General features: G+C 40.6%; 1 protein-coding gene across 6 annotated transcripts in view; it reads left to right on the top strand.

Annotated features, from left to right (window-relative positions):
• Positions 1-24,587, top strand: part of Col25a1 (collagen type XXV alpha 1 chain) — a 401,263-nt gene that overhangs the window by 282,142 nt on the left and 94,534 nt on the right. For all 6 annotated transcript variants that reach the window (XM_036189734.1, XM_036189736.1, XM_036189735.1 and 3 more), the window contains 3 exons: positions 5,105-5,176; positions 5,864-5,971; positions 9,246-9,281. In XM_036189734.1, the coding sequence (XP_036045627.1) occupies positions 5,105-5,176; positions 5,864-5,971; positions 9,246-9,281 (216 nt within the window). The remainder of the gene's footprint in view (positions 1-5,104; positions 5,177-5,863; positions 5,972-9,245; positions 9,282-24,587) is intronic.

Below are 24,587 nucleotides of genomic sequence, written 5' to 3' on the forward strand. Positions count from 1 at the left end.
GATCTCAGCTCTATCTTTATTTATGTATTTTGTATTTGTGTTTTAAACAGCATAAATTTAATATATTTCCCCCCAACATTTCATACATGTGTATCATTGGGTTTTGCTCATCCACCACCCATTGCCCTCTCTTGCCCTCCTGGCCCGCAGCGGTCTGCTTTTCTGCCCAAACAGTCCACTTCTGCTCCCACGTCTTACATGGACACACAAACCTCTCTCTTCTTCCATGAACATATCCAATTACCATTCCATCACTCAGTTCAAGTTTAGCAAATCCATGTCAGTTCAACATCTGTGGCAACAGCTGCCTCAAACTCCCACTTGTCCTCTGGATCCCCTCCATCACCTTTCTGTTATTCAAGCTAAGACCTATGAACATTCTCTAATCCCTGTTCTCACTCTTGTCTTTAAGGAAGTAACAAATTCTGAGAATTCTTTTTTAATAGTACTGGAAACTACTGTTTGGTCTCTCCCCTGGTCCTAGGACACAGTTATGCAGCTGGACTATGACAACATCTTCCAAAGGTCTCTGTCTTCAGCTCTATTCCTGTACCAACCTCACCTGGGTAGTTGTTTTTATATTTATTTGCTCACTTGCTTTCTTACTTATTTTTGAAGTGAGGTCTTGCCAAATAGCCCAACCTGACTAGCCTTAAACCCCAGCTTGGAATCCTCCTGCCTCAGACTCCCATATGCTAGAATGATAAATGTTTGCCACATTGCCTAGCTCTGGTCTCCCTAGCCTACCACCAACATAAGTACTCACCAGCTCCTACTGGCATATTCTGTGGTCATTTGGGGAACTCTTCTAGCCTCTTACCTTCTGGTTGGGTTTCCTTTTGGACAGAGGTTATAATTTATACTACATTATGGAGCAATTTAACAGCAACTTTCTTCCATTCAGTGCCTTCTTTAGCCTCATAATAGTTAACCAAAGTCATTCTCATCAGTACTTATCATATTAGTTCTTATCAGCCCATATGGTTCCTCCCTACCTATTTTCTTCTACTTTCTTAGAATGCTGTGAGTTTGGGATTCTGCTTGCCATTGAATTCCCAGGATGTGCTACAGTGAGTGCTACATAGAATGCAATCAACAAAGGCTACTTGTGTTGTCATCAGTTTGTAAGCTCTCTAGTATTAGACAATAAAAACAAATAGAAGTAAATGATCATAAACACAAACCAGAAAATTAAAAAATCTGAAAGTAGACATCTAGAATTACATTTCTGACTCTATCGATGCTTTATTGGCTATGTTTGACAAAACAAAATTTCCCCCTAAAACGTAATGCTGTAACTCTTGTCATTATCGAATATACAATAAAAATGATAATGACATCTTGAATTTATGGCTATCAAATAGAAGCATTTCTCATGACTTGTCTTTTTATGTAAGTCCCTTTGGGCACAGGGCATGTTTATTTTCTAGAGGGTAACGGGGTTTGGCAGCCCTTGTTGATGCTGGCAGAGCAGTGGCTGAGATGGTACCTATCGTGTATCAGGAAGATGCAAAGATGAATGTCATGAGTGTCCACCCTCTCACGGGCAAATGTGGGATGCATAAGGTAGCCTGTATTACACACATATACATCTCGTTTCTTAAGAATTCAAAATATTTAGGGGTGAAATATGTTCAAATTACTCCAGTATTTCTGCTTATTTCTGGATTCTTTGACCATGGGTTTTTTTTTTTTCTTTTTTCTTTTTTTTCTTTTGAGACACATTTTTTTTTCCCACACCCGCTTCAACCATCTGTGTACCAGGAAAGTTGTGTGAGATATAAAGCCAAGTGAAATCTCTCTGTTTTACTTATTTAAAAGGGCTATGACTAATAATGGGGCAATAGCCTGCCTAATCAAAGAGTGCACCTCTGCATGAATAGCTAGGGAAGCCTAAAAGTCACTGTCATAGACAGCCAGGTCCTGAAGTTGAGGTCTTGGCACCAATGCTTTGGCACCGTCCTGTAAGTGGCACACAGTCTGCCTGTAAGGTAGATGAAACGCTCTAAGATGGGATTCATTATCACCATCAAATGGTAATATGTCTTAAAACTTACGCATTCTACTCCAAAGTATAACAATATTCATTTTACATTTAAAAAAACTTGGTGAATTTCACCACATAATGTTTTATACTTGAAAGTTCTTTATAATAAAGCTGTAATATAAAATGTTTTAATTGTTTAATATTAATTAAAACTAACAAACAACTTTTAGGGCCATTTCCCCTGCCCCTATTTTGAAAACAATAGAGTCTCAGGATTCTTGCTAGAATTTAACAGGGCCCTTCTTACATGTGTTGCTTTTACTCTGCTACAGATAACCTCCAAGGTCATCTCAGAAGTCTTTGGTGTCAGCCCTAAGCCCACGTGGTAGCATTTCACAGTTAACATGACTGAGATATGTCATCTAACAAAGCAAGTTAAATTTCTTCAAATGCAGATGTCCAGTTTGAGACTTGGGAACTAACTGTCCAGGCCAGAGTTGCCTGGCTACTCCCCTCTGTAGATCTCACTGGGGCTCAAACCATAAGTGACACACTTAGTGATGTTGTGCAAATATGACCAAGCCACAATCTGGTCCTGCTCAGATAGGAATACAAGAAGTGACTTGTTTCTATGTTGAAATTTTAGAACGTTAGAAAGGCCTACCATGTGTGCTGTTAAAAGGCTTTTAATTCAAAATTATTGTGTTAGATAATCATGCCTCAAGTGACAGTATGATTTATCACCACTAATCAAGATTCTGATCCCTCCTAGACTTCTTGTTTGTATCTGCTTTTGTTCTCTGTTACATAAATATGAGGTTTATATATAAAATTCTGACTGTGTAATATAGGGCTAATGAGTCACAGATGGAAAGGTCCTGGCACATTACCATCTAATAACATTTTAAACTCATATTCCATAGTAAAAACAAAAGCAAATTGTACACATCTGTTTTCCAACTTGTGGCATTTCTGAGTTTGTGGAGAGTCGATGCTTAGAGGGCTTTCACTTAGGGAGAAGAAAAAGAAGACCCGGGTCACCTCAAACCGCCCAGCCACTTTATACCCTTATCAGCGTAGATCTGGCACAAGGGTTTCCTTTGCTTGGCTTCCTGAGAACTCAGAGCACTAAACAATGAGAAGCAAAAAATGAATCAATAGGACTAAAGTGCATCTTCATGCTACAAACCTAAGTTCATTGATTATCACAAAAGGAAAAGCATATTCCCGACATCAGGAAAACGAAGAGAAATGCCCACTAATAAACTGAGAAGGTTAAAAACCTAGCAACTCTCTGGCCTTTGCTTATAGACATACATACATACATACATACATACATACATACATACATACATACATACACACACACACATCCTCTACAGAAGGATAGAACAAACAGGGAGAAAACTGAAGTTATCCATTGCTGGGCTGTTGTTAACTTATATAGTAAACATGTCTTATAGTCTTAAAGGGAATAAAAGACTACAATTCCAAATGTTTTTTAAAAGGAAATGGAAGAGAGGCAAATTTTTTCTTTCAGGTTTCCTCAGTTGACAACACTGTGAGGATGCTTTATCCCAGTTGCTGCAGTCTGGGTCCAGCAACATCTCCCCCATTCTCCTAGTCTAAGGAACCCCGAGCCACTTTTCTGTTTTATGGGGCTGTGTGGTCTGTCAACTTCTTCTGGGAAAGTTGTGTGATGGAAGTGGTTACTGTGGAGTGTGACTGTAAACCACCCTGACATGAAATACACATGTTATAAGAGACAGATTTCCATCAACCACCTCACAAAAGTTCCTGAAAACAGGGCAGACCCAAGAGCCATCACATGAGCAGAGGGGGGAATTTTGATTTGTTGGGTGGTAACACGTTTTGTAGGTGGCGAACTGTTTGTTCTGAAGAGTATTTTCAATCTGACAATATCGTTCTGTTCACTGTTGTTGTTGATAAAAGAATTAATGTGTGTATTATATGTATTATATGTCCTAATTTGTAAACAGAATACCAGTGGGCAGAATGAACTCATAACAATGTCTGCAGTTATCTCCAGTTTGTACTAACCCTTTAAAAAGAAGCTTCCAAAAATATTAAGTGCTGCAGACCATATACTAGAATCTGTACACATCAAAATGAGTCTGCAGCCTCGCCATTTTGTGCTTTAGGGAATGGCTGTTTGACTTGGGGGCCTCTCGTGTCTAATATGTGGAAGTGTGCTCTGAACCTGAGCAGGAAGGGGAGGTTTTATGCATGCATCCTATTTTGTTTGTCTACTGGTGAAATGTCTGTGTGACGTTTTGTGTCGTATTGTTTTGGTGTTGTGCCATGTCCTTAGGGCCTGCCAGGCTTCCCCACAGTTGCTGCCCTACACAGCAATCAGATCCTCACCGTCAAGGTTTGTGGATGATACTCATGCTTACTCTGTCAGAGGCACAATCAGCATAAGGGTGAACAAGAGCCATCCGTGGGTTGTCCCAGCTTCTGCTCCTAATGCCAGGGGACTGTGTTGGGCACCTGGGACCTCTAGTGTATCAGGGAGGTCAGCTATGGCCTCAGAGAGAACCTCCTGAGCATTCATGAGGAGGATAATAAAGTTAAACCTGTACAGTGACAGTCAAAGGCTGCCTCCTATCCATGGCTGGATTGGCATCCATTCCAATGCTCTAGGATGCTTTCCCAGCCAATTAAGTAATTCTAAGGATGCTTGGGGCATCAGAACCTGGTTCGTGCCACATTATGCTGGTTGACAAATCTGACAGAATTGGAACTAGTGCTCTGTCTGTAGACCTTCTACTCGAAGTGCAGAATGCAAGGTCATTCTGGGTCACTTGCTTCTGGAAGTGGATGCACTACAAGACAACCCCCCCCAAAAAAAACTACATCCAAATGATGGGGTACACAAGGGACTCATTTCTAATCAAAAGACTCATCCCATTCCAAGGCTGTCTTTCTTCCAGAGAGGCAGAGGGTCTGTCAGACATGAGCACTAGTTCCATTTTATTTAATGGTCATTATGAGTCTAATGTGTATATCTCTATTTCTTCCTTGGGGCCTTCTGATGCTTATTCCTCAACTCTCTCATCTCTGAACTTCAACCTTTGACCTCACCTGACTGATCAGATGGTGTTTCCTAAAATCAATCATGGCTTTCTCTCTGCTGATCAGCAGCTCATTAAACGCCGGCTGATTAAGGTAGTGCTGCTTCCTGCTGGAGTCTGATTTCTCCTTTGCATTCAGTTATTGCTCTGGGCGCTGTTGCTTTGCATTTATCTCTCATGCATGGCGCATAGATGGTGGGTGGGTCTTTGTAAATATCCCAGAATAAGATTTGTTTGGTGACTTACAGTATAGAAAGCCTGCCTGGTTTTGTTGTTGTTTTTTAATTAAGACAACTTCAGTTGTAACCAGCAATAGACATAGACACATGGTTCCCAAGCCTTCTGGCTCTGATAAATTATACATCTATTATGCAATAGAGCAGGAGCCCATTATGCTTAATCTTTGATTCTGTGAGTAAATGTATTTTCCAACTGAAAATGCAGCCACCCAGTGGTCATGGTAAATGTGTCCGATAGAGCATTGCCATCGACACCCTTAAACAAGAGCTTATCCAGCTCTGGATGCGGTAATAAATGGGCACTCCAAGAGCTGTGCTGCTAGGCTGAGAGATGCTTCAATTTCATAGCATCTGTTTGGCTCTCCCACAGTAAAGATTTGCTCCTTGCTGACAGGTAGCTTGCCAGTGGGCTTCCTATTTATAGTGGTCTAGTTCTTTAAGCGTAAATGTAGATCAGATAATAGAAATTTAAAGTGCTGAGATAGAACCTGAATATTAATTGCTCATGATTATTGTTGGTTCATTCCTTTCCTCCATTCCAGGGTGACCAAGGACAGGCAGGGCCTCCAGGACCCCCAGGCCCTCCTGGTCCAAGAGGCCCACCAGGGGACACAGGGAAGGACGGCCCCCGAGGAATGCCAGGAGTACCCGTGAGTTTCTTCCTGGATTGTTGTCCCCCCAGGTTTAGTTCCAGGTTAAGGGGTAAATGGTGAGCTGGAACAGGGGGCAAGGGACTGTAGGGCCAAGAGGTCAGGTGACTGGAGAAGGCTGGGGGAGGTGGAAATAGAGGACAGCCAGAGTCTGAAGGGTGATTCAGCAGCATTTACTTTATGACTGACCAAGAAGAGCCGGAGAGTGGACGATGGCACCTGGATGGTCTTAGGTGAGCTTCGGGAAGTTCACAGTGAGAGATGCCCAGTCTTGCCTGTGTCCTGCTGCCATTGGGTCTGTCACTGCCTTTTTGGGGTGAAGTGGGCTACTAGTGAGAAAATGAAGCCAAATATTGATAGTGTTTTCTTAAAGGCCAATAGTGGACACAATAAAGCCCCATGCTGCCAACAGAAAGCAGGTAGAGCTTATTAATATTGATCCCTTACAGATGACCTGGCTAAGACTGTTAACAAAACAAAAACTAATGACTTCAGCACCAGAGGGTATGACCATATTATCACTTGACATTTGCATCCAAGGCTCATCTAACAGAAACCATTTTTAAATGATTTCAACACTAGAATTTGTCATAGCAATAACAAAAACATGGGACATTGATAACTGATAAGTGATATGACTTGGTACATGTAGCCCAATAATTTAAAGAAATATACGGACAAGATTAAAACAATGACTGGGTTGATATTGTGATTCCAGGGCTAGAAATTAATGTTTATTGCTAAGTTAAGTTTTACTTAATGCATTGCTTAAATTGTTTCCATTGGTGATCTTCTAGTTCAAAAGTAATGATGAGAATGTTTTCTAATGAAGTAGAAATACTTGAAAATAAAACCAAGGGAAAAAAACTGAAATGAGCAATAGCTGTTAATGTTATTGTACATTGTCTTTGCATTTTTTAAAAACTTTTTAAAAAGATTTATTTATTATGTATACAGTGTTCTGCCTGCATGTGTGCCTGCAGGCCAGAAGAGGGCACCAGATCTCATTACAGATGGTTGTGAGCCACCATGTGGTTGCTGGGAATTGAACTCAGGACCTCTGGAAGAGCAGCCAGTGCTCTTCACCTCCGAGCCCTCTCTCCAGCCCGTCTTTGCATTTTTAATGCACACATTTTTGTATCGTTTTTTTCTAAGGATTGATCTATGTGTGGGATACAGGGCATTTTATCTCTTTTGCCATCATTCCCAAAGTCCCACTTCCTGTCTGAAGGTGGTTTGCTTATGTGGAATTAGGAGTGGACCCAGCTGCTCATTGGGACTGCTTTCCCTGAACATTTGAAGGTGTTCAATTCATCCTAACCTACTTGCTTAATGTCTGCTATTTCTTAGACTGATGCTCCCGGGGAGAGCCTTCCATGGCTTTGGGGGATTGACAGCTTTCACTGAGAGCCAGTCACCACAGTGGCTGTCTTCAAATAACCCGTTAAAAACATTTGCTAGCAGGCACGGTGGTATACAGCAGACATCATTTCTGTGATGCCAGCACTTAGGAGGCAGAGCCGGGAGAATGCTGTGAATTCAAGATCAGCATGGGCAGTCTGGAGAGATGGCTCAGCAGTTAGCACTGGCTGCTCTTCCATGGAACCCGAATTTGATTCCCAGCACCTACGTGGAGGCTCACAACCATCTGTAACTCGAGTTCCAGGAGATCTAACACTGTCTTTTGGCTTCGTAGGACACTGAACACACATGGTGCACAGACATGCAGGCAAAATACACATACACATAAAATACTTTTTAAAGATGTATTTTAAAAACCAGCATGGGCTATACAGAGTTCTACCAGTCTAGAGCATAGTGTGGAAACTTGTTTTTAAACGAGCCAAAACAAAGAAACAAGGGTCCAACATGTCATTGGTAGAAAAAATGCCTAGATTGGCTGGGCATTGGTGGTGCACACCTTTACTCCCAGCACTCGGGAGGCAGAGGCAGGTGGATCTCTGTGAGTTGGAGTCTACAAAGCGAGTTCCAGGAAAGGCACAAAGCTACACAGAAAAACCCTGTCTTGAAACAAAAAAAAAAAAAAAAAAAAAAGCCTAGATCATCAAATATTATGTATTATAGAAGAAACAAATTTATGCTAGACATTACTTTAAGGAGACAACGATAAGGGAGCTGGGAGATGGCTCAGTAAGTGCCACATGAGCTTGAAGACCAGAGTTCAAGCCCCAGCATCCATGTCAAAGCTGAGCACAGCAAGCTAAGTTTGTAGCCCCATCACAGGGAAGGCAGAGACAAGAGGATCCTTGATGCTTGCTAGCTGGACAGTCTAGCCAAATCAGTGAAATCCAAGTTCAGTGAAAGGCTATACCTCAAGCGCCAGGATGACTGTAATTGAGGATACCAGATGTCAACCTCTGGTGATGGTATTTGCCTTTACACAAATGGCAAATAAACTAAAGAATTCCACAAATAGGTTTGACTTTTATAGTGGTCTCAGAGAAATTTGCATATACTATCATAATCACTAGAAAAAATACTCTATAAAAGTGAGATGGGTGCTGGAGAGATGGCTCAGCAGTCAAAAGCACTTGCAGCTCTGGCTCCCAGCACATGGTGGTTCATCCCTACCTTTAACTTTGGTTCCAGAGGGTCTAATGTGCTCTTCTGTTCTCTGTGGGTACTGTGTACTTGGTGTACATACATAAATGTAGGAAACATACTTAAATACATGGAATAAAAATAAGTGTATATACTTTAAATGTGATCTGGAAAATATTCATTTTTGAAATATCAGCATCATCTATGTATATTGGAACTGCAGACAGAGATCTCTGTATATCAGTAGTGAGAGGCTGTCATTGTGGTGTGACAGTGAAACACAATACTAAGTTTCATATTAACCTGATCATTGTGAAACAAAGCTATATGAGACAGCAGAATATTCTCCATTAGTTTCAACAAACATTTTAATTCATCTCTGATTAATGCAAAAGAGCAAAATTCAAAATCAGCCTCTGCTCATTTTGCTACTAAATACTGTGGAAAGAGAGACTCTTTGGCCTGCATGAATTCTGTCTTTCTATCAGCATGGGGAGCACAGGAACATCTAGACTAAGTTTATTAAACTCTAAAATGTTTATAAGATTACAGTCAAAGAAAGGCTATCAGCTCTTTGTGATATATTTACATTCAATTTAATCTTTTAAAAAATGTACTTGACATTCACATGACCAAGAAAGTATTGGGGAAAAGAAGATATTGAAAAATTTTAAATACTTTCTAATTACTCATTGTTATTAATTTTTTAAAGGGTGAACCAGGGAAACCAGGAGAACAAGGCTTGATGGTACGTATCTCAGTTTATTTTTTTAATAAAAGTAATAGAAAGCTGGGTTATTAAAAACTATGGTCAAGTTTATGAGTGGGTAATCAACCTTTTTGTATGACCCATAACAGAAACAGTAATTTATGAAAGTTTATTAGAAAATAACAGTCCCTACTTATTGCATGCTAAAGGATCACAAGACTACTGTCTTAGGGTTCTATTGCTGTGAAGAGACACCATGACCATGCAGCTCTTATAAAGGAAAACATTTCATTGGGGCTGGCTTACAGTTCAGGGTTTAGTCCATTGTCATTGTGGTGGGAAGCATGGCAGCATCCAGGCAGACATGGTGCTAGAGATGGAGCTGAGAACTACATTCAGATCCACAGGCAGGAGAGAACAGGAGGGAGAGGGGGAGAGAGGAGAAAGAGAGAGACTGGGCCTGGCAAGAGGTCTTAAAGACCACCCCCAGTGATACACTTCCTCCCCAAAGCCACACCTTCTGATCCTTCTAGTCTTATCGAAGAGTTCTAAGCATTCAAGTACATGAGCCTGAGCCTGTAAAATGAATAAGAATGGTCTTACTCAAACTACCATAACTGTATATCCATGGAAACTATATTTCCACTCTACAAGTGAAGCTGACTAGTGGTGGAATGAAAGCTCCCAGGACCAAGCCACACCCAGCACACAGAAATCGCTCTATTCATGACCTGTATGATCAAGATATATATTTGGTCCAGAGTATTTTAAAAGAAAATGATAAAATATTTATCATCAGTAGCACCCGCATAGAGGGACAGCATTAGCTCATGACACTGCATCAGTGGTACCCAAATGGAGGGACAGCGTCAGCTCATGGTGCTGCATCAGTGGTACCCAAATGGAGGGACAGCATTAGCTCATGGTACTGCATCAGTGGTACCTAAATGGATAGACAGCATTAGGTCATGGTGCTACATCAGTGGTACCCAAATGGAGGGGCAGCATTAGCTCATGGTGCTGCATCAGTGGCACCCAAATGGATAGACAGCATTAGCTCATTGTGCTGCATCAGTGGTACCCAAATGGAAAGACAAAAACACAGTAGAGCATGGGACTCTTAATCCCAGGGTTGTGGGTTTGTGCGTCATGTTGGGCGCCAGATATTGTTGAAATTATTAAGGCCACTCCACATAGTTAAAAGGGAGGTTTATTTTGTGGGATAACTTACAAATGAAGGGATAGGTTGTAGGGTCTAGCAAAGGTATGGCACAGTCTGGCGGTGTTCTCCGGAGAACTCTGCTTGGTCTGCCTCCAGCATCCAGGGTCCCAGAACCAAGAGGGACCTCTCCTCTCGATCCTGGGTCTTCAGCTTCCTCCCTCAGCCCTGCCTTGTGGGCGTGACCATTACCAAAGCCTAAATGGGGCTTGGAACTTCCAGGCCAATGCTGGGATGGCTACCCACTACAGTACCCACTACAGAGGGACAGTGTTAGCTCATGGCACTGCATGAGTGGTACCCAAATGGAGGAATAGCATCAGCTCATGGTGCTGCATCAGTGGTACCCAAATGGAGGGACAGTGTTAGCTCATGGCGCTGCATCAGTGGTACCCAAATGGAGGGACAGCGTTAGCTCATGGCGCTGCAGACTCAGAGTGAAAGAAGAATTCCTGAAAGAGCAGGATATAAATTCTGAAATTGTTTTAGGCACCTATAATTTCTGTCCTGAAGACGCATCAAAATCTACTCATTTCATTCATTCCTACATCAAAATTTACGTGGCATCCTCGGAAGCCCTTGAAGACTAATTGCTCATGGGCTTCTGCTTTCCATTCTGGCACCTAGTGCAGCATCCTAAACCTATGGAGTACTCTGGAGTTAATCGGGTGCTTTGGAGAATATATTCCTGCTTTCCCTCACTGTTTATCTATTCTCCAGGATGGATTAGAGGAACCATACATAATCTCACTTTCCAGAAGTTCCTTGTTTTATTTTTATTTATGTTCTTGGAGTGCCAGGGATTGAAGCCAGGACCTTCCATAGGCTAGGTACTGCTCCACTAAGCTATTCCACTCCTAATTTAAGTCCTTAAATATAAGTGCTTTGCCTAGCCCCAAATAAATTACAGTGTGTTCTTACTATGCTTCTACTTCCCATTTCATAAAAACTTTCTCAAATGCATAGAAATATTGACCATATTTTCTGTAAACCTTTTCATCTCTCTTTACAGTCTTCAGATGAGTTCATGTCTCCTTTTCTAGATGTAGCCAAGAAATGTAAATGAAATCATAAGTGTCCCAAGGATTTGTGGGCTTAAGGATCATCTAAAGTGAATTTATAGATGATCTCTTTCAAAAGTGTAAATTACTGCTTCAAGTGAACATTTCTTTAGTATGCAAACTAGTTAAATACTGTTATAAATCTCATTGATTATTCACAAATGAGCATAAGTGATGTGCAAGTCAGACTAATAGCTTGAAAGTTTGTTTCCCCCATCCCCAAACCCCATCCCAAAGACAGCCACCATTCTGACTGCTGTCACCATGAGTTAGCTTTGTCCGCATTTGAATTTTATACTAATTGACTCGTACAGTATGTCCACATTTGTGTCTGGTTTCTTTCATTCCACATTGTATTTGTGAGATCATCTACTTCTGTTTTAATAGCCTTCACAGCTGTTCAAAAAAAAAAAAAAAAAAAAACCAGGAGGAAGAACCTTGCTTCCTCTGTTACCCCGTTAAAAGTACATCAGTCAGAGCAGCGAATGAATGAGTGCCTGTCTGACCTTGGGCAAGCCACTTAACCTCTTGATTTCTCATCTGTACAGAAAAAATAACACTGTCTTTGCCTGCCTCAAAAGGTTGACAGAGACAAATGCAGTACATTAGTGAAAATCTCTTTAAAATATGTAATGAGAACTATATATGAGTGTGTTATTATCACCCTTTGTTCTCCATACAGTACAGGTGAGCATAGAGTTATATAACAGATGTGTTCATGAAGGTTGTTTTTAATATGTCAGATTTTCATGAATCAGTCTATTTTAAAATTGATGGAGAGTTTGGTTCTTTAAAACAGTCCATTTTAGGGTTCTTTTTTAAAGCAACATAACTCCTTGATTTTCTCAGCAAACTGAATTTGTGTGTTTTATACTTGCCTGCTAACATAAATGATTCCTGTACATTTTAACCCATCCCAAAAAGAGTACCAGGAATACATTTGAATTTTTGTTTATTTTGATTTGATTTGGTCTGGAATTTTTGAGACCCATTTTCCAGCTTGCCATTTTCCAGGCTGGCCTGGAAATCACTTTGCAATTCAGTCCGGCTTCAAACTCATGATCTTCCTGCCTGGCCTCCTAAATTCTGGGATGATAGGAATGTGGCATCATATCCTGCACTTATAGTGGTCATTTTTATGAGGCAAGATATCTTGTACAGTTTTTATTTTTATTTGTGTGTGTGTGTATGTGTGTGTGTTTGCTCATGCATGCTCACATACACACGTACACACTCACAGTGTTTTATCGCAGAAGTCTGGAAGGAAGAAAGATGCCCTGCCTCAATAGTGCTAGCCTGAAAGGACTTCATGTATGATGTGGTCTTTTTCCTCTGTACAGATCCATAGACTGTTGGTAGTGATTGCAATTCTGTATACATTGATGCATTATAAGCAGCAAGTGAAGAGCTGATGTGAAATGTTCTGTGAACCACAAGGAATTCCATAGATGAGTAGCATTCCTCTTGAGGCAAATGTCAAGCAATGTAAGCAGCCACCCAGAACGACTCCAGAAAAGCTATAAAGAATGGCTAAGTAATCAGTGACATTATAGCATGTCAATACTGCAGTTGGGAGTTCTATTTGTTGTCACCGAGCCTTCTGTATGTCACATCACATTATCAATTTTTCATGATGGTGCTTCTCATCCGCCAGTTCAAACAAAGCACAATGAATAGCCTCGCTCTTTTCCTCTCTGGATAATCCCCCGCTGGTTTGAGTTGCTCAGTAGTGCTTGTTTAGATGAGGGTTCTAACGATGCACTGGAGGATCTTTATGAACTTCAAGTGTCTCTGATGATGAAATGGGGAAGCTAAAACCAACCTAAAAAACTGTTTATGAGTGTGTCAGGTAGGGATTTAGTTTTCATAATCCAGGATGGATCATTAGACTGCACAAGAACTATCTGAAGATTAACAGCACGCCTGATACAGTAAGAGGGAGAGCCTGTAGCTCAGGCAGGCCTGCTTCCCTCGAATCCCGCTCAGCATCTAGTCTGTAAATGTGGCCTTTGGGCTTTCTGAGAAGTTGTGGGGAGATTTTAAAAGACAGAATCTGGAATTTAAAATGTTTAACTATATCTAAATAAAAGCAGACACCTCTGCCCAGTACACACTATACTATAAAACCAGGAATACAGCTAAGGGCTGGCCACAACTGGAAGTGCTCAGGGTTGGCTTCTAGCACACGTCCTGTCCAGATCTGTCTTCCAAGCCTGCAGCACTCTAAATAGTTCTTAGAGTCGTGTTTAAGGGCCTCTTTCCTTTGGACTCCCTTACTGTTTGTGTTTTCTTTGACAAGTGAAGAAGTTCTTAGCAACATGAAAGATTAATGTCATTTTTAAAGATTTACAATACATTTAATATATTATACATTATTAATAATATATTTATTAATATATTATTTGTACATATGTCCTCTTCTCATGTATGAGTGCTCGATCTGCATGTACAGCTTTACGCCGGAAGAGGGCATCAGATCCCACTCTAGGTGGTTGTGAGCCATCATGTGGTTGCTGGGAATAGAACCCAGGTCCTCCGGAAGAGTGGCCAATACTCTTAACCGCTGGGCCATCTCTCCAGCCCTAGATGGCATGTTTTAACTCCTACTAACCCATGCCTGTCTCCTAGTGTGCTGCTTCCCTTTTGTTAACTGAACACAGCTGGAGGCCCCTGGGCAGAGGGAACCTCAATTGAGAAAATGCTTCTATCGGCTATCAACAAGTCTGTGGGGCTTTTTCTTCACTAGTGATTGAGTTAATGTGGGGGACCCAGCCCACTGTGGGTGGTGCTACCCCGGTAGAGGAGGTCCTGCGTTGCATGAATAGCAAGCTGAACAAGGCAGTGAGCAGCACTCCTCCATGACCACTGCTTCAGTTCTGCCTCCAGGTCCCAGCCTTGGGCTCCTACTCCGACTTCCCTTCATGATGCGTTATTAGCTGTAAGATGAAATGAACCCTTTCATCCCCAACTTGCTTTTGACCTCGATGTTGTATGTATCACAGCACTAGACGGTGAACTTAAACACCCAAGTGCTGTGCTCTGGTCTGAAGTGTCCATGTCTGAGGTGTCTTAGGCTCTCGCATCCCCCGATTCTGAAACTCCTTATTCCTTCCTATTTTTTACCCAGTTTGTATGCACACTTCATAACACAGTCATTTTCTGCTTTCTGTATCATAAGAATACTTAAATCTTTACTCCCTGGGCCTTAATGGCATGTAAGAATTCAGGAAAAGTTATTCACTCAAGTGAAGTTTGGACTTGTGTCTGAGTAATTTGTAGATGATTGTAGTTTGCTTTAGTTTTGCTTCTAAACACATCAGTAGATCTGAGTCCAGCAATGCTGTTGAAAATGTTATGTTGATAACATAAGCATCAATAGCATTTCTGCTTCATTGAAAACAAAACTGGAAGGAGCGATGTGTGAAGACTTGCTTCAAGCAGCTTCAGTTACTGTGGCCTGCTGGGCTACAGTTGATAAACTCATCCGTTTCCCCAACTGAACTTTGACTTGCCTGTTCTCTTGCTCAGCAGATGATAGGCACTGGAGAACACTGCAGACTTCTCCCGTTCATTTGGCTCTGGTTGAGAAAGTGAGACCCCCATCCCACAGAGCCCATCCCACTTGCCTGGGTATGTTTATTCCTAGAGGTGATGAATTGTTTTCCAAACAGGCAAGAGAACATAGACAAGCTTGCCTTCTTTATCTGTAGCTGCCCTAGTGGCCCTGCCTGGAGCTCAGCCCAAGGAGGCTCTTGATTCCCAAGTGCACAGGCTTCTTTAGGGGTAGCTGAGGGGCAGTAGTGTAGTAGGTAAGGGAAAGATGGTGGTTTTGGTTTGGTTTGGTTTGGTTTGGTTTATGGGGGGGAGGGTTGAGGCAGGGTTTCTCTGTGTAACAGCCCTGGCTGTCCTGGCATCTGCTTTGTAGACCAGGCTACCCTCAGAGATCCATCTGCCTCTGCCTTCTGAGTGCTGGGATTAAAGGCGTGAGCCACCATGCCCAGCTCAGAAAGATGTTTAGCTGTCGTTTGAAGTACAAACCGTCTAAGAGGCTGAGTAGGTGACAGGAGTCACTTTGATTTTGATTTTCCTTGGTGACTTCTAGACTGTGATTAGCTCTATGGTAAATGTCTCTACACTGGTTCCAGCTAGAGGCCCAAACCCCTATATTATATTGAACAAATTAAAATCCCTAAAATTTAGATTCCCCATTCAGAGAACATGGTGCTACTGGAAGATACAAATTCCAGTCCAGCTCTACAATCCTGCCACCTTCCCTTTTCATTAGATGCACAGGGGGACCTATGTTTCTTCATTGTATGTAAATAAATTTAAAGGATGTTCATCTGGGTTTTTTTTTTCAATTTTTAGATAAAAGGAAAAAATTCTTATGCAAAAATGTACAAATACTAACATTTTACAAACCAAGATAATGAACTGTTAAATATGTTCTATCTTCTAACTTTCACAAAATTATTCTCGTGGTGATTTGTAAAATTGAAATTCAGAAATTGTGTGCTTCTAAAAGTTCAAAGTCTGAATATGCTAGCAAGAGGAAAGCTGTGATGAGCCCCCTCCCTAGCCCCTAGGCTACTCCTTCTCTTCCATGCCACCCCTCACCTTTATGTAACTGACTTTATAAGACTCATGTTCTCCACCGCTCACAGGACCTAACTCCAGCACATCCCATAGAATAATCATTATGTTGCTTAATGTTGATCGTTAACTTGACTGTGTCAGGAAACACCATGAAAGCATTCATAAGGCACACCATTGGAATGTGTCTGTGAGGGCATTACCAGAGAGGTTTAGCTGAGTGGAAAAGACCCACCCTGAATGCAGCTGGCACCGTCTCTTGAGAGAAAGAAGAAAGCATGCAGAATTACCAGCATTCCTCATTACTCTGCTTCCTAGTCTACTGAAATGCAAGCGAGCAGCTCTGACCACCAGCCCTCATCACTATGATGGACTCCTTCTCCAAGCCTTGACAAAGGACATCCGCCCTCCCTTAGGCTGTGTCTTGTCAGGTGTCAACACAACAACACATCATGGCATTGTCCCGTGTTCTACTGTTGCGGACACCAGTGGTATAGCTCCCCTTTAGAAAGAAAGAGCTGGAGGAGAGGACAGCTGTCTTCAAAGTGAGCAGAAGTCAAGTGAGCAGAAAGGCCCAGGGCTCTTAGTATCCCAGCCATAGTCTAAGTCTGGACAATTGAGGTTGCAGGCTGGCCTGTCCCTTTAGATGCATGGATTCCTAGCTATGAGACCTGCAACCAGGGAAGAGAGTTTTAAAATGCTTCTTGCTCGTGTCTAGAGCTTGAGTGTCTGAGGGGAGGTTTTTAAAAGCAGCCTTCTGCTTCAAGCATCTTGAAGAAAATGCCATCCACGTACTTCCACATTCCCTCACACTATGTTAGAACTGTCTGCTCCTTTGCTCCGTAATGCTTATGCTTGGCTTTTTCCTGGTGGTGAGTCAGGACACTGTCAAAGAGAAAGAATAAGCTCAGTAGCTCAGGTATCAGTACCTTATTATTATAAATACTATTAACAACAATGATGTAATTCACATCAGTCATTCAGTTTAATAAAGATTCTAACTACAGCATTCATTAAACTGAATGACTGACTTACCAGGGGTAGAATTAAATAGGATAAACAAACTGATTTTCTACAGCTTGTCTTTTCAGTAACTTCTTCCTTTCCTTTACGTTCTACGGATCATTTAGAGTATCTATGTGCTCATGAATAGCATGATTAAAGGGTCCATTGTCATGAAGATGGTGGGAAAGTAATCACATCTATTTCTAGTCACAGTGTGTGGCTATTTTGAAGTCAGGTATAGTAGAAGAAGCCTTAGAAATCATCTAGCCTATTACTTCACTGATTAAAGAGAAACGAGACAAGCGTAAGTGATGTGGCCAGGGTTGTAGAGAAGACAGTGCCAGAATCATGTTAGACCCTGGCTCATTTGCTTACAGTCTTATGGGTTCCACAGTCTAAATCCACAGTATCCAATGCAGTGTCTACTAAGTCCAAGTGACGAGTTCAGAATCAGTTTCAGTAAATCAAAATTAAAGCTTTCTTTCTGGAAACTACACTAGCAACATTTCCGGTGCTCAATAGCCATGTGTGGCTAGTGGCTCCCCTGTCGGATTAAGCAATCCAGAATGTTTTCATCATCACAAAACCCTGCACTAGACAGCACTCACTGGCCTTCCTAGACAGAAAGCAGGCCTGAACACACAAGTCTATATTATACTCTTAAATTTAAGACATCTGTGAGTCACAGGATATGTAGATTTGAGGAGCAGCATTTCTCAGCATTGTTTATTTTAAATATGGTGAGAGCTTAGATGCCCCTGCATACAAATATTCTTTTACTGAATGCCGTGTGGTGTGATAGGGCCTTTATGAACCACAAATCTCCTTTTATGGCATCCAAGGGAAGCATATGTAATCACAGAGGGCAGAAGAGCCCGTTAATTTTTCTTTCTTTGGGGGTCATTTCCACTTTGGGTTCAGCACTAAGAAACAATTTATTAAATATTTAGAAGGGATAGAGTGAACTAATTTAGCTGTGGGTATCTGGTGACTATCAAGTCTCTGTTTTGGAATCTGATAGTATAGATGCTTAAATGTCTAGAGCTGCCTTTAATCGGTCCATGCTATTTAATGCTCCATTTTTCGTCTTGGATCCTGCTTTTGTCAAGTGATGAGAAAAATGTATCACCTATTTAATTTCCTGAGCTTAAGAAACCTCCCTTCAAAAGGTCACAACCTCGTGATTTTGAGAAATACCAGTAAATGAATTGCCCTGGTTTAATATTTCCCTGTAAGTCAGCACATGAGATAGGGCAGTCAGAAAACATTTGCTCTTTTTAAAAAATGACTGCTCCTTAGCCCCTTGGCCATAAAGTGCTTCTGAACAAATGTGACATCTCATGGAGAAGGTATGAATTTTAGAGGAAGTTTTTCAAATAATAGGAGTTATTAAGGAGAAATGTTACAGAAACAAAAATCGCAGATATTTAAACAGAAACAACTGCTTCCAAACTGAGGACTCTCTCCAGTTAGTAGTGTTATATTTTGAGTGCTAAAATAATTGTATCTAGTAAATATAATTTTTAATTTTTTATATTTCAATGTATTCAATAATTATTTATGATAAGTACTTTCTCAAGTCCCAAAGATGTAAAATACATGTCCTAAGGAAGCTTATATTGAGTCTAGTAGATTTTCAGATGTAAGTCTATTAAAGTATAATCACTTGAAAAGTACTAGAATGCAAGAGAAAACAAGGTTTGTCTAGGCATCTTGTTAAAGAATGTGAGTTGTGACCCTGGGTCCCAGAAGAGGGATTAAGAAACTCAGATAAAGTCTAATAGGAGAAGGAAATGGACTTCATGGACACATTAGCAAATATGGCTTAAGACAGGGCCCATTGGACTAGGTTTGTGTAGCAGTGAGAGGTAGCAGTCTTGGCCCAGCATTCTACCACAGCCACTGCAGAACTACTGCTAAGTCACTGGCCTTTGCAGAGAGGGCACCAGAGCAGCAGTGCTTTGCATCTCATACTTTCCTCAACAGTTGTCTTGCTGCTTCCCCATGCTTAAGCAATAAACTCCAAATCTTGTATATCATTACTTGAATTCTCCTCCAGATGTCCATGGTAGATAGAATTTGTCTCTTAGCCTTCAAGTAGGAGACTGCTGTCTGTACAAGTAAATCTTAAAAGAATGCTGCTTGACTGAGGCAAATTGCCCTTGTGTGTTTCTTTGTTATAAACCAATGTTATGTATTTTGTGATCTTGTGATGCATCTAACCAGGTTAATTAATACCTTTCAAAAAGTTGTGATGAAATTCTATAACACCAACCCATTGAGAAAGTCCAGTGCTTATGTTTTATGATTACATATGATACACATCTCATCATTCTTTCCATTGGAATCGGCTTTGAAAAATATTTCCTTTATTTTGGCTGACTTTTATTGAAACAAGGGGAAAAATTTAAGTCAAAAGGAAGTCCTTTTAAATGGCTTAATACTTTGGGCTTCTCTGTGTTGTGTTAATTTTTTTTCCTTCAGAAATTGATTATATATTCTTGTATGCAGCAATGACCAGCAGCTTCCAGAGCTCTGGGTTTTACTGTTAGCCATCAGGGACAGAACAGGAACTGCATCCACCCCCTACATCATTTCCTAATAGCAGGCAACCAGAACTTGCCTTAAAACGTCTCCCAAGAGGCACCCGAAAGCACATCGTCTAGCAACTCAGCGTCCTGTTTAAGCAATTAATACCTTAGTCAAATCTGTGCTTGTGTCATTAGGGTCAGAAAAATTCATTTTTTTCCCAAACAGTGGTCTATCAAAGAAAATGCTTTTTTAAATGTATGTAAACTAGGAACTGTAGCCAGTGCATGCTGCTTGTAGAGTCATTTGTTTCTTGGCTGCCTGCTTTGAAGAGGATCTTGGATTGATAATTCTATCCACTGTCCATGTAACTACTCACACTCCAGTAGAGACCTTAGGCCATACATGGTACAGTGTAACTAAGATGATTTTTGCTTTATTGCTCTCTAGGAACTATGACTAGAAATCACTTGGGAGGAATTTACTCCAGTAGTTTGGGAGCTACTGTAATAAGCCAATAGCATTGACATGACTCAAAGTATAGAGTGAAAAATGGTGTCATTCCTACCCTGAGACGCTGTTGTTTAAGGTTTCAAGAAGGAAAAAAAGTAATGACTCTATGTATTCTATGACTAAATCATTTCTGTAATTTTTATCATAGTCAGAGCAAGCACATTGTTCTTCTGAGCCCTGACTAGATCATGCAGCTTCAATCTACCTCCTCTCTCTATTTCCTGTCTCCTTTTAACACCCGTCGACCGGCCTCTGGTGTTCTTTGAAAATGTGTGTGCTCCTTAGTTTGGCCTTTGCACCTGTCCCCGTGCATCTAACATTCTCCTTGCTGGCCAGGCATATGGTCTGCCTCACAGAGCTCTAGTCAAGGGTCCTTTATCACTGAGTTCGTCACAGAGCTGCTAGTTTGAAACATCCACTCCCTCTCCTTCTCTCTTCCCTAGCCCCTTCTTTGCATTAGCAATGACTTCACAGATTGTTGGCTGTCTTTCTACATTCACTAGAATATGAAGCCCGGAGGGCATGTAGTCACGGCCTGTTTTGTTAACTGCTGTCTCCCCAGTACCTATAGCATTACCTGGCACTCAGAGTGCAGTTAATCATTAAGTAAGTGGATAAATGGATGAATGAAAACATGATTCATTGAGTGATTTGCTATGGGCCATCTGTCCTACATAATAATAATAATAAAAATAGCCAGGCAGTGGTGGCATACACCTTTAATCTCAGCACTCAGGAGGCAGAGCCCAGTGGATCTCTGTGAGTTCAAGGCCAGCCTAGTCTACAGATCAAGATCCAGGATAGGCACCAAAACTACATGGAGAAACCCTGTCTCAAAAAAAAGAACAACTTTCACAATAACACATAACATTACAATAATGTTGATAATTCTCTGAAAACGTTCTGTTATTGTGGTTCTTTGGAGAACGATGAAGCAGGCCTACCCCCAAAGTCAGGGACCCTGAACTTGGATATATGGAGTTGCTGTAGGAGGAAGGTCGGGTAAAAGCTCCAGTTGTAACAGACATCCTAAGTTGTTGAGATGCTTGTGTGGTAAACTACAACTCCTATCCAAGTCCGACCTCTTCTCAATAGCTACAAAAGTTGTAAACAGATGCTGAAACAACATTTCAGGAAGTGTCCTCAGGCCGTAGTGTGCAGAGTGACACGGGGAGATGGAAGGCCATTAGATAGATGTCACACTAACTAGGGAGGGGGCGAAGGACTTTGGAGTGGGCATAGCTGTGCAGCACAAGGAGAGGGACCAGAAAGACACACTGACAAGGCGGATGGAGTCAGGCAAGAGGAGTCAAGGGGCTGGCTCTCAGGTCTGAGCAACATGCTTTTGGTTAAAGACAGCCGCCCCCTTGGGACTGTCATATTCTTGACTTATTTGCTCACTGTATACAGAATATTGTATAGAATCATTAGAATGGAAGTTAGCAGAATTGGAGAACGCAATCAAGTAGATTGTACAACTCTTGCTAATAATCTTCTATCTAAGCTTTGTTTTGCATAATTCCCTGTGATAATTTCTGGCAGATTACGACAATAATAAGAGCTGTGTGTATATTAATAATAACAGTAGTACTTTACACAGAATTTTTTCAATGGCTTTCAGTCCTTTAAATAAAGCTATTTCTACTTTATAGAATTCTTCAATGAAGGCCATATATTTTATATCACTCAGAATCTATATTGACATGAGGATAGTTCAAGATTCAAATTATACTTGATGTTTAAGTTAAACTTAAAGAAATATACCTTAATATGTTGGTAATCTGCATATAGCATAGTTTCTACTTTTAAAACATACAGGAATTATTTTGAAAAATCAAATTTCCATTTTGACTGTGTATTAAAAATTCAAAGTATAAATGCACCTGCCAAGAAAAATGTCTATGAAGAAATGTTGTAATGAGAAAAATGGACCAAACAGAATATAACTATTCTGAAAACTGCTTTATCCAAACTTACTGAATTATTGATATAACATTAAATAGAACTGCTTTAGAAGTCTTAAACTACTGGAATCCTAAAATTGGTAATAAAAAGAAGCATTAGGCTTACTAGTGAATAATGCATTTATGATAGCCTTCGTCCAAGCCATTACTCAGGTGGAAGGTATAAGTTTAAGATTAGACGGGCTGGCTCAGCAGATAAAAGCACTTGGTACACAGACCTAACCACCTTAGTTCAAGTCCCAGAACCCAGGTGGGAGGAGGGAAAAGACTCCACAAGTTTTCTTCTCACGTACACACAGGCATCCTAGAATGTATTGACATTCATATACATCCATTACAGACACACATACATACACCACAAACAATAGTTTTTTAAAAGATTATATGAGCTAATGAATGACTATATAGTATTGCCTATTACTTTATAAATTCACATTTGTGCCAGAAATGAGGTTAATAAGATGCACATGTCTTAACAAGCTGGTAACAACATGCCTTAATTTCAAAACTGATTTTTGAACAGGAAGCCTTAAGTTATATGTTTATATTTAATTACTACATTGTTATTGATATATAACAGTGTCATCAATTTAAACATATTTGAAATATCCGTAAGGAAAATCTTGTTTAGTGCAGTAAATTGAGGGGTGTGTGTGTGTGTGTGTGTGTATGTGTGTGTGTGTGTGTGTGTGTGTGTGTGTATGCCCAAGTGTTTATGTGTTTACTCAAAAGTATATCTGTACCTTGTATTCAACTAAACTTTACTCCCGATTCCCTTCTGGTAATGGACAATGCTCTCCTTGGCTCCCAATCATTTTTCCTGCAGTGAGACTTAAGAATTATATATACATTTTTTGTAACTGAGAATATATATTGGCAGCAGATTTGCAAATAATCTATAAGACATGTATTCATAATTCAAAATTAATGGCAAATCTTTTTTTAAAAAAAAAAACCTGCTTTTATGAGTTTACAAAAATAACACTAGTTTCCTAAAACTGAAGGGAAAATACATTCAGTTTCTTTGGTTATTTGATTTTTCTTAAATATTGCATTAAAATATGCTAGTCTAATTTTATATGACTAGTCTTTTTAAATCTCTGATTTAATATGACCATGCAGCAAAGACTAAATTAGAAAATGCCATGTATGTTAGTCTCCATTTACAATACTGGATGTAAAATTCTCTTATTTTCCTTTGAAATATTCCCCTGAAATGGAATACCCGATTTTAGTGAATGGTGTTTTTTCAAGTGGCGAAGTCAGATTTACAGTGGGAATGCTACCTTTGTGAATGGAACATATACATCCTCCGTGTAAACACTGAATAAACGCAGTCCTCATCATAGAGTTTCCTTTCCAACCTCAGCAGGTCAGGAAGGGAAACACTCCAGAGACATTTGAGAAGATGGAGTCCTGGGCAATGATAAACCCAAGGCTTTTCTTTTCTTCTTGGATCCCTATCACAGCCTGCAACTTCCGCCCTTACTTAGCATTGACATTCATTCCCCAAACAATTTACACAGTGAGGAAATGATTAGCCATGTTTATGTACTAAAGGGAGAGAACTGATGGAGAAGAGCAGGCTGATACAGATGCAGGGGTAATTGATTGGAAAAGGTCCCCCTGGGCAGAGGCAACGATGGATTCCAGAGTCTACCTGATGAATTGGCCTTGCAAGGAGGAAGGGCTCTTCTTCCTCTGAGGTCCATGTGGGCTTGGGTTGATGAGAGATGTGATCTGGATGAGATTTACACCTGATGGTCTATTTTCTCTGCCAAATCTAAAATGGAGAATTTCAAACAGGGAGCAGGGGATGGGTGGGGGGAATGCCCACAGATATGTGGATAGTGAGCCTATTAAAAACACAGTTGGTGAGTCTGGTTGTTCAACAGAGTTAAGTCAAGGAGGAATGAGGGTTGGTATGATGTGACACACCTTCAGTAACCCAAGGCTAATTATAGAGGAAACGAGTCTTCCTGTGAGGGCTCTTCAAAAGAGGGGTGGGGAACAGGGTCTCTGGATCTTTCTAAACACTGTGTCTATTTAATTTTTAAAATTCATGACCCGCTCTCCCCTAGTAATCATGCTCATGTTTCATGCGATGTTACAGAGTATGAATGTCAGATGCTGATTAATGGGAACGTCTCACAATGAAAATAAGCCATTAGGGTAGCGTGATGCACCTAAGACCTTTTGTGTAAATAGCAGCATCTATAAATTCATTAAAACACACCCAATTCAAATACGTTTCTCAAGGAACTAAAAAGAATGCCTAATACCTTTCTGTAGAAGTAGACCTAAGGAGTCAGAAATGAGGTTGCAGCTCCATGTGTACTTTTCCAGTCAGAAAGCCATGTCTTAATCTAAATTAAGCCAGCAGATGCGAACACTGACTTTGTGGTTGAGAACTGCTTAATTTCATAACTGTCACATTTGCATTTTCTAAGTAAATATTCCC

This window comes from Onychomys torridus, chromosome 6 (genome assembly GCF_903995425.1).
Source record: "Onychomys torridus chromosome 6, mOncTor1.1, whole genome shotgun sequence".
In the NCBI taxonomy this organism is placed as follows: Eukaryota; Metazoa; Chordata; class Mammalia; order Rodentia; family Cricetidae; genus Onychomys; species Onychomys torridus.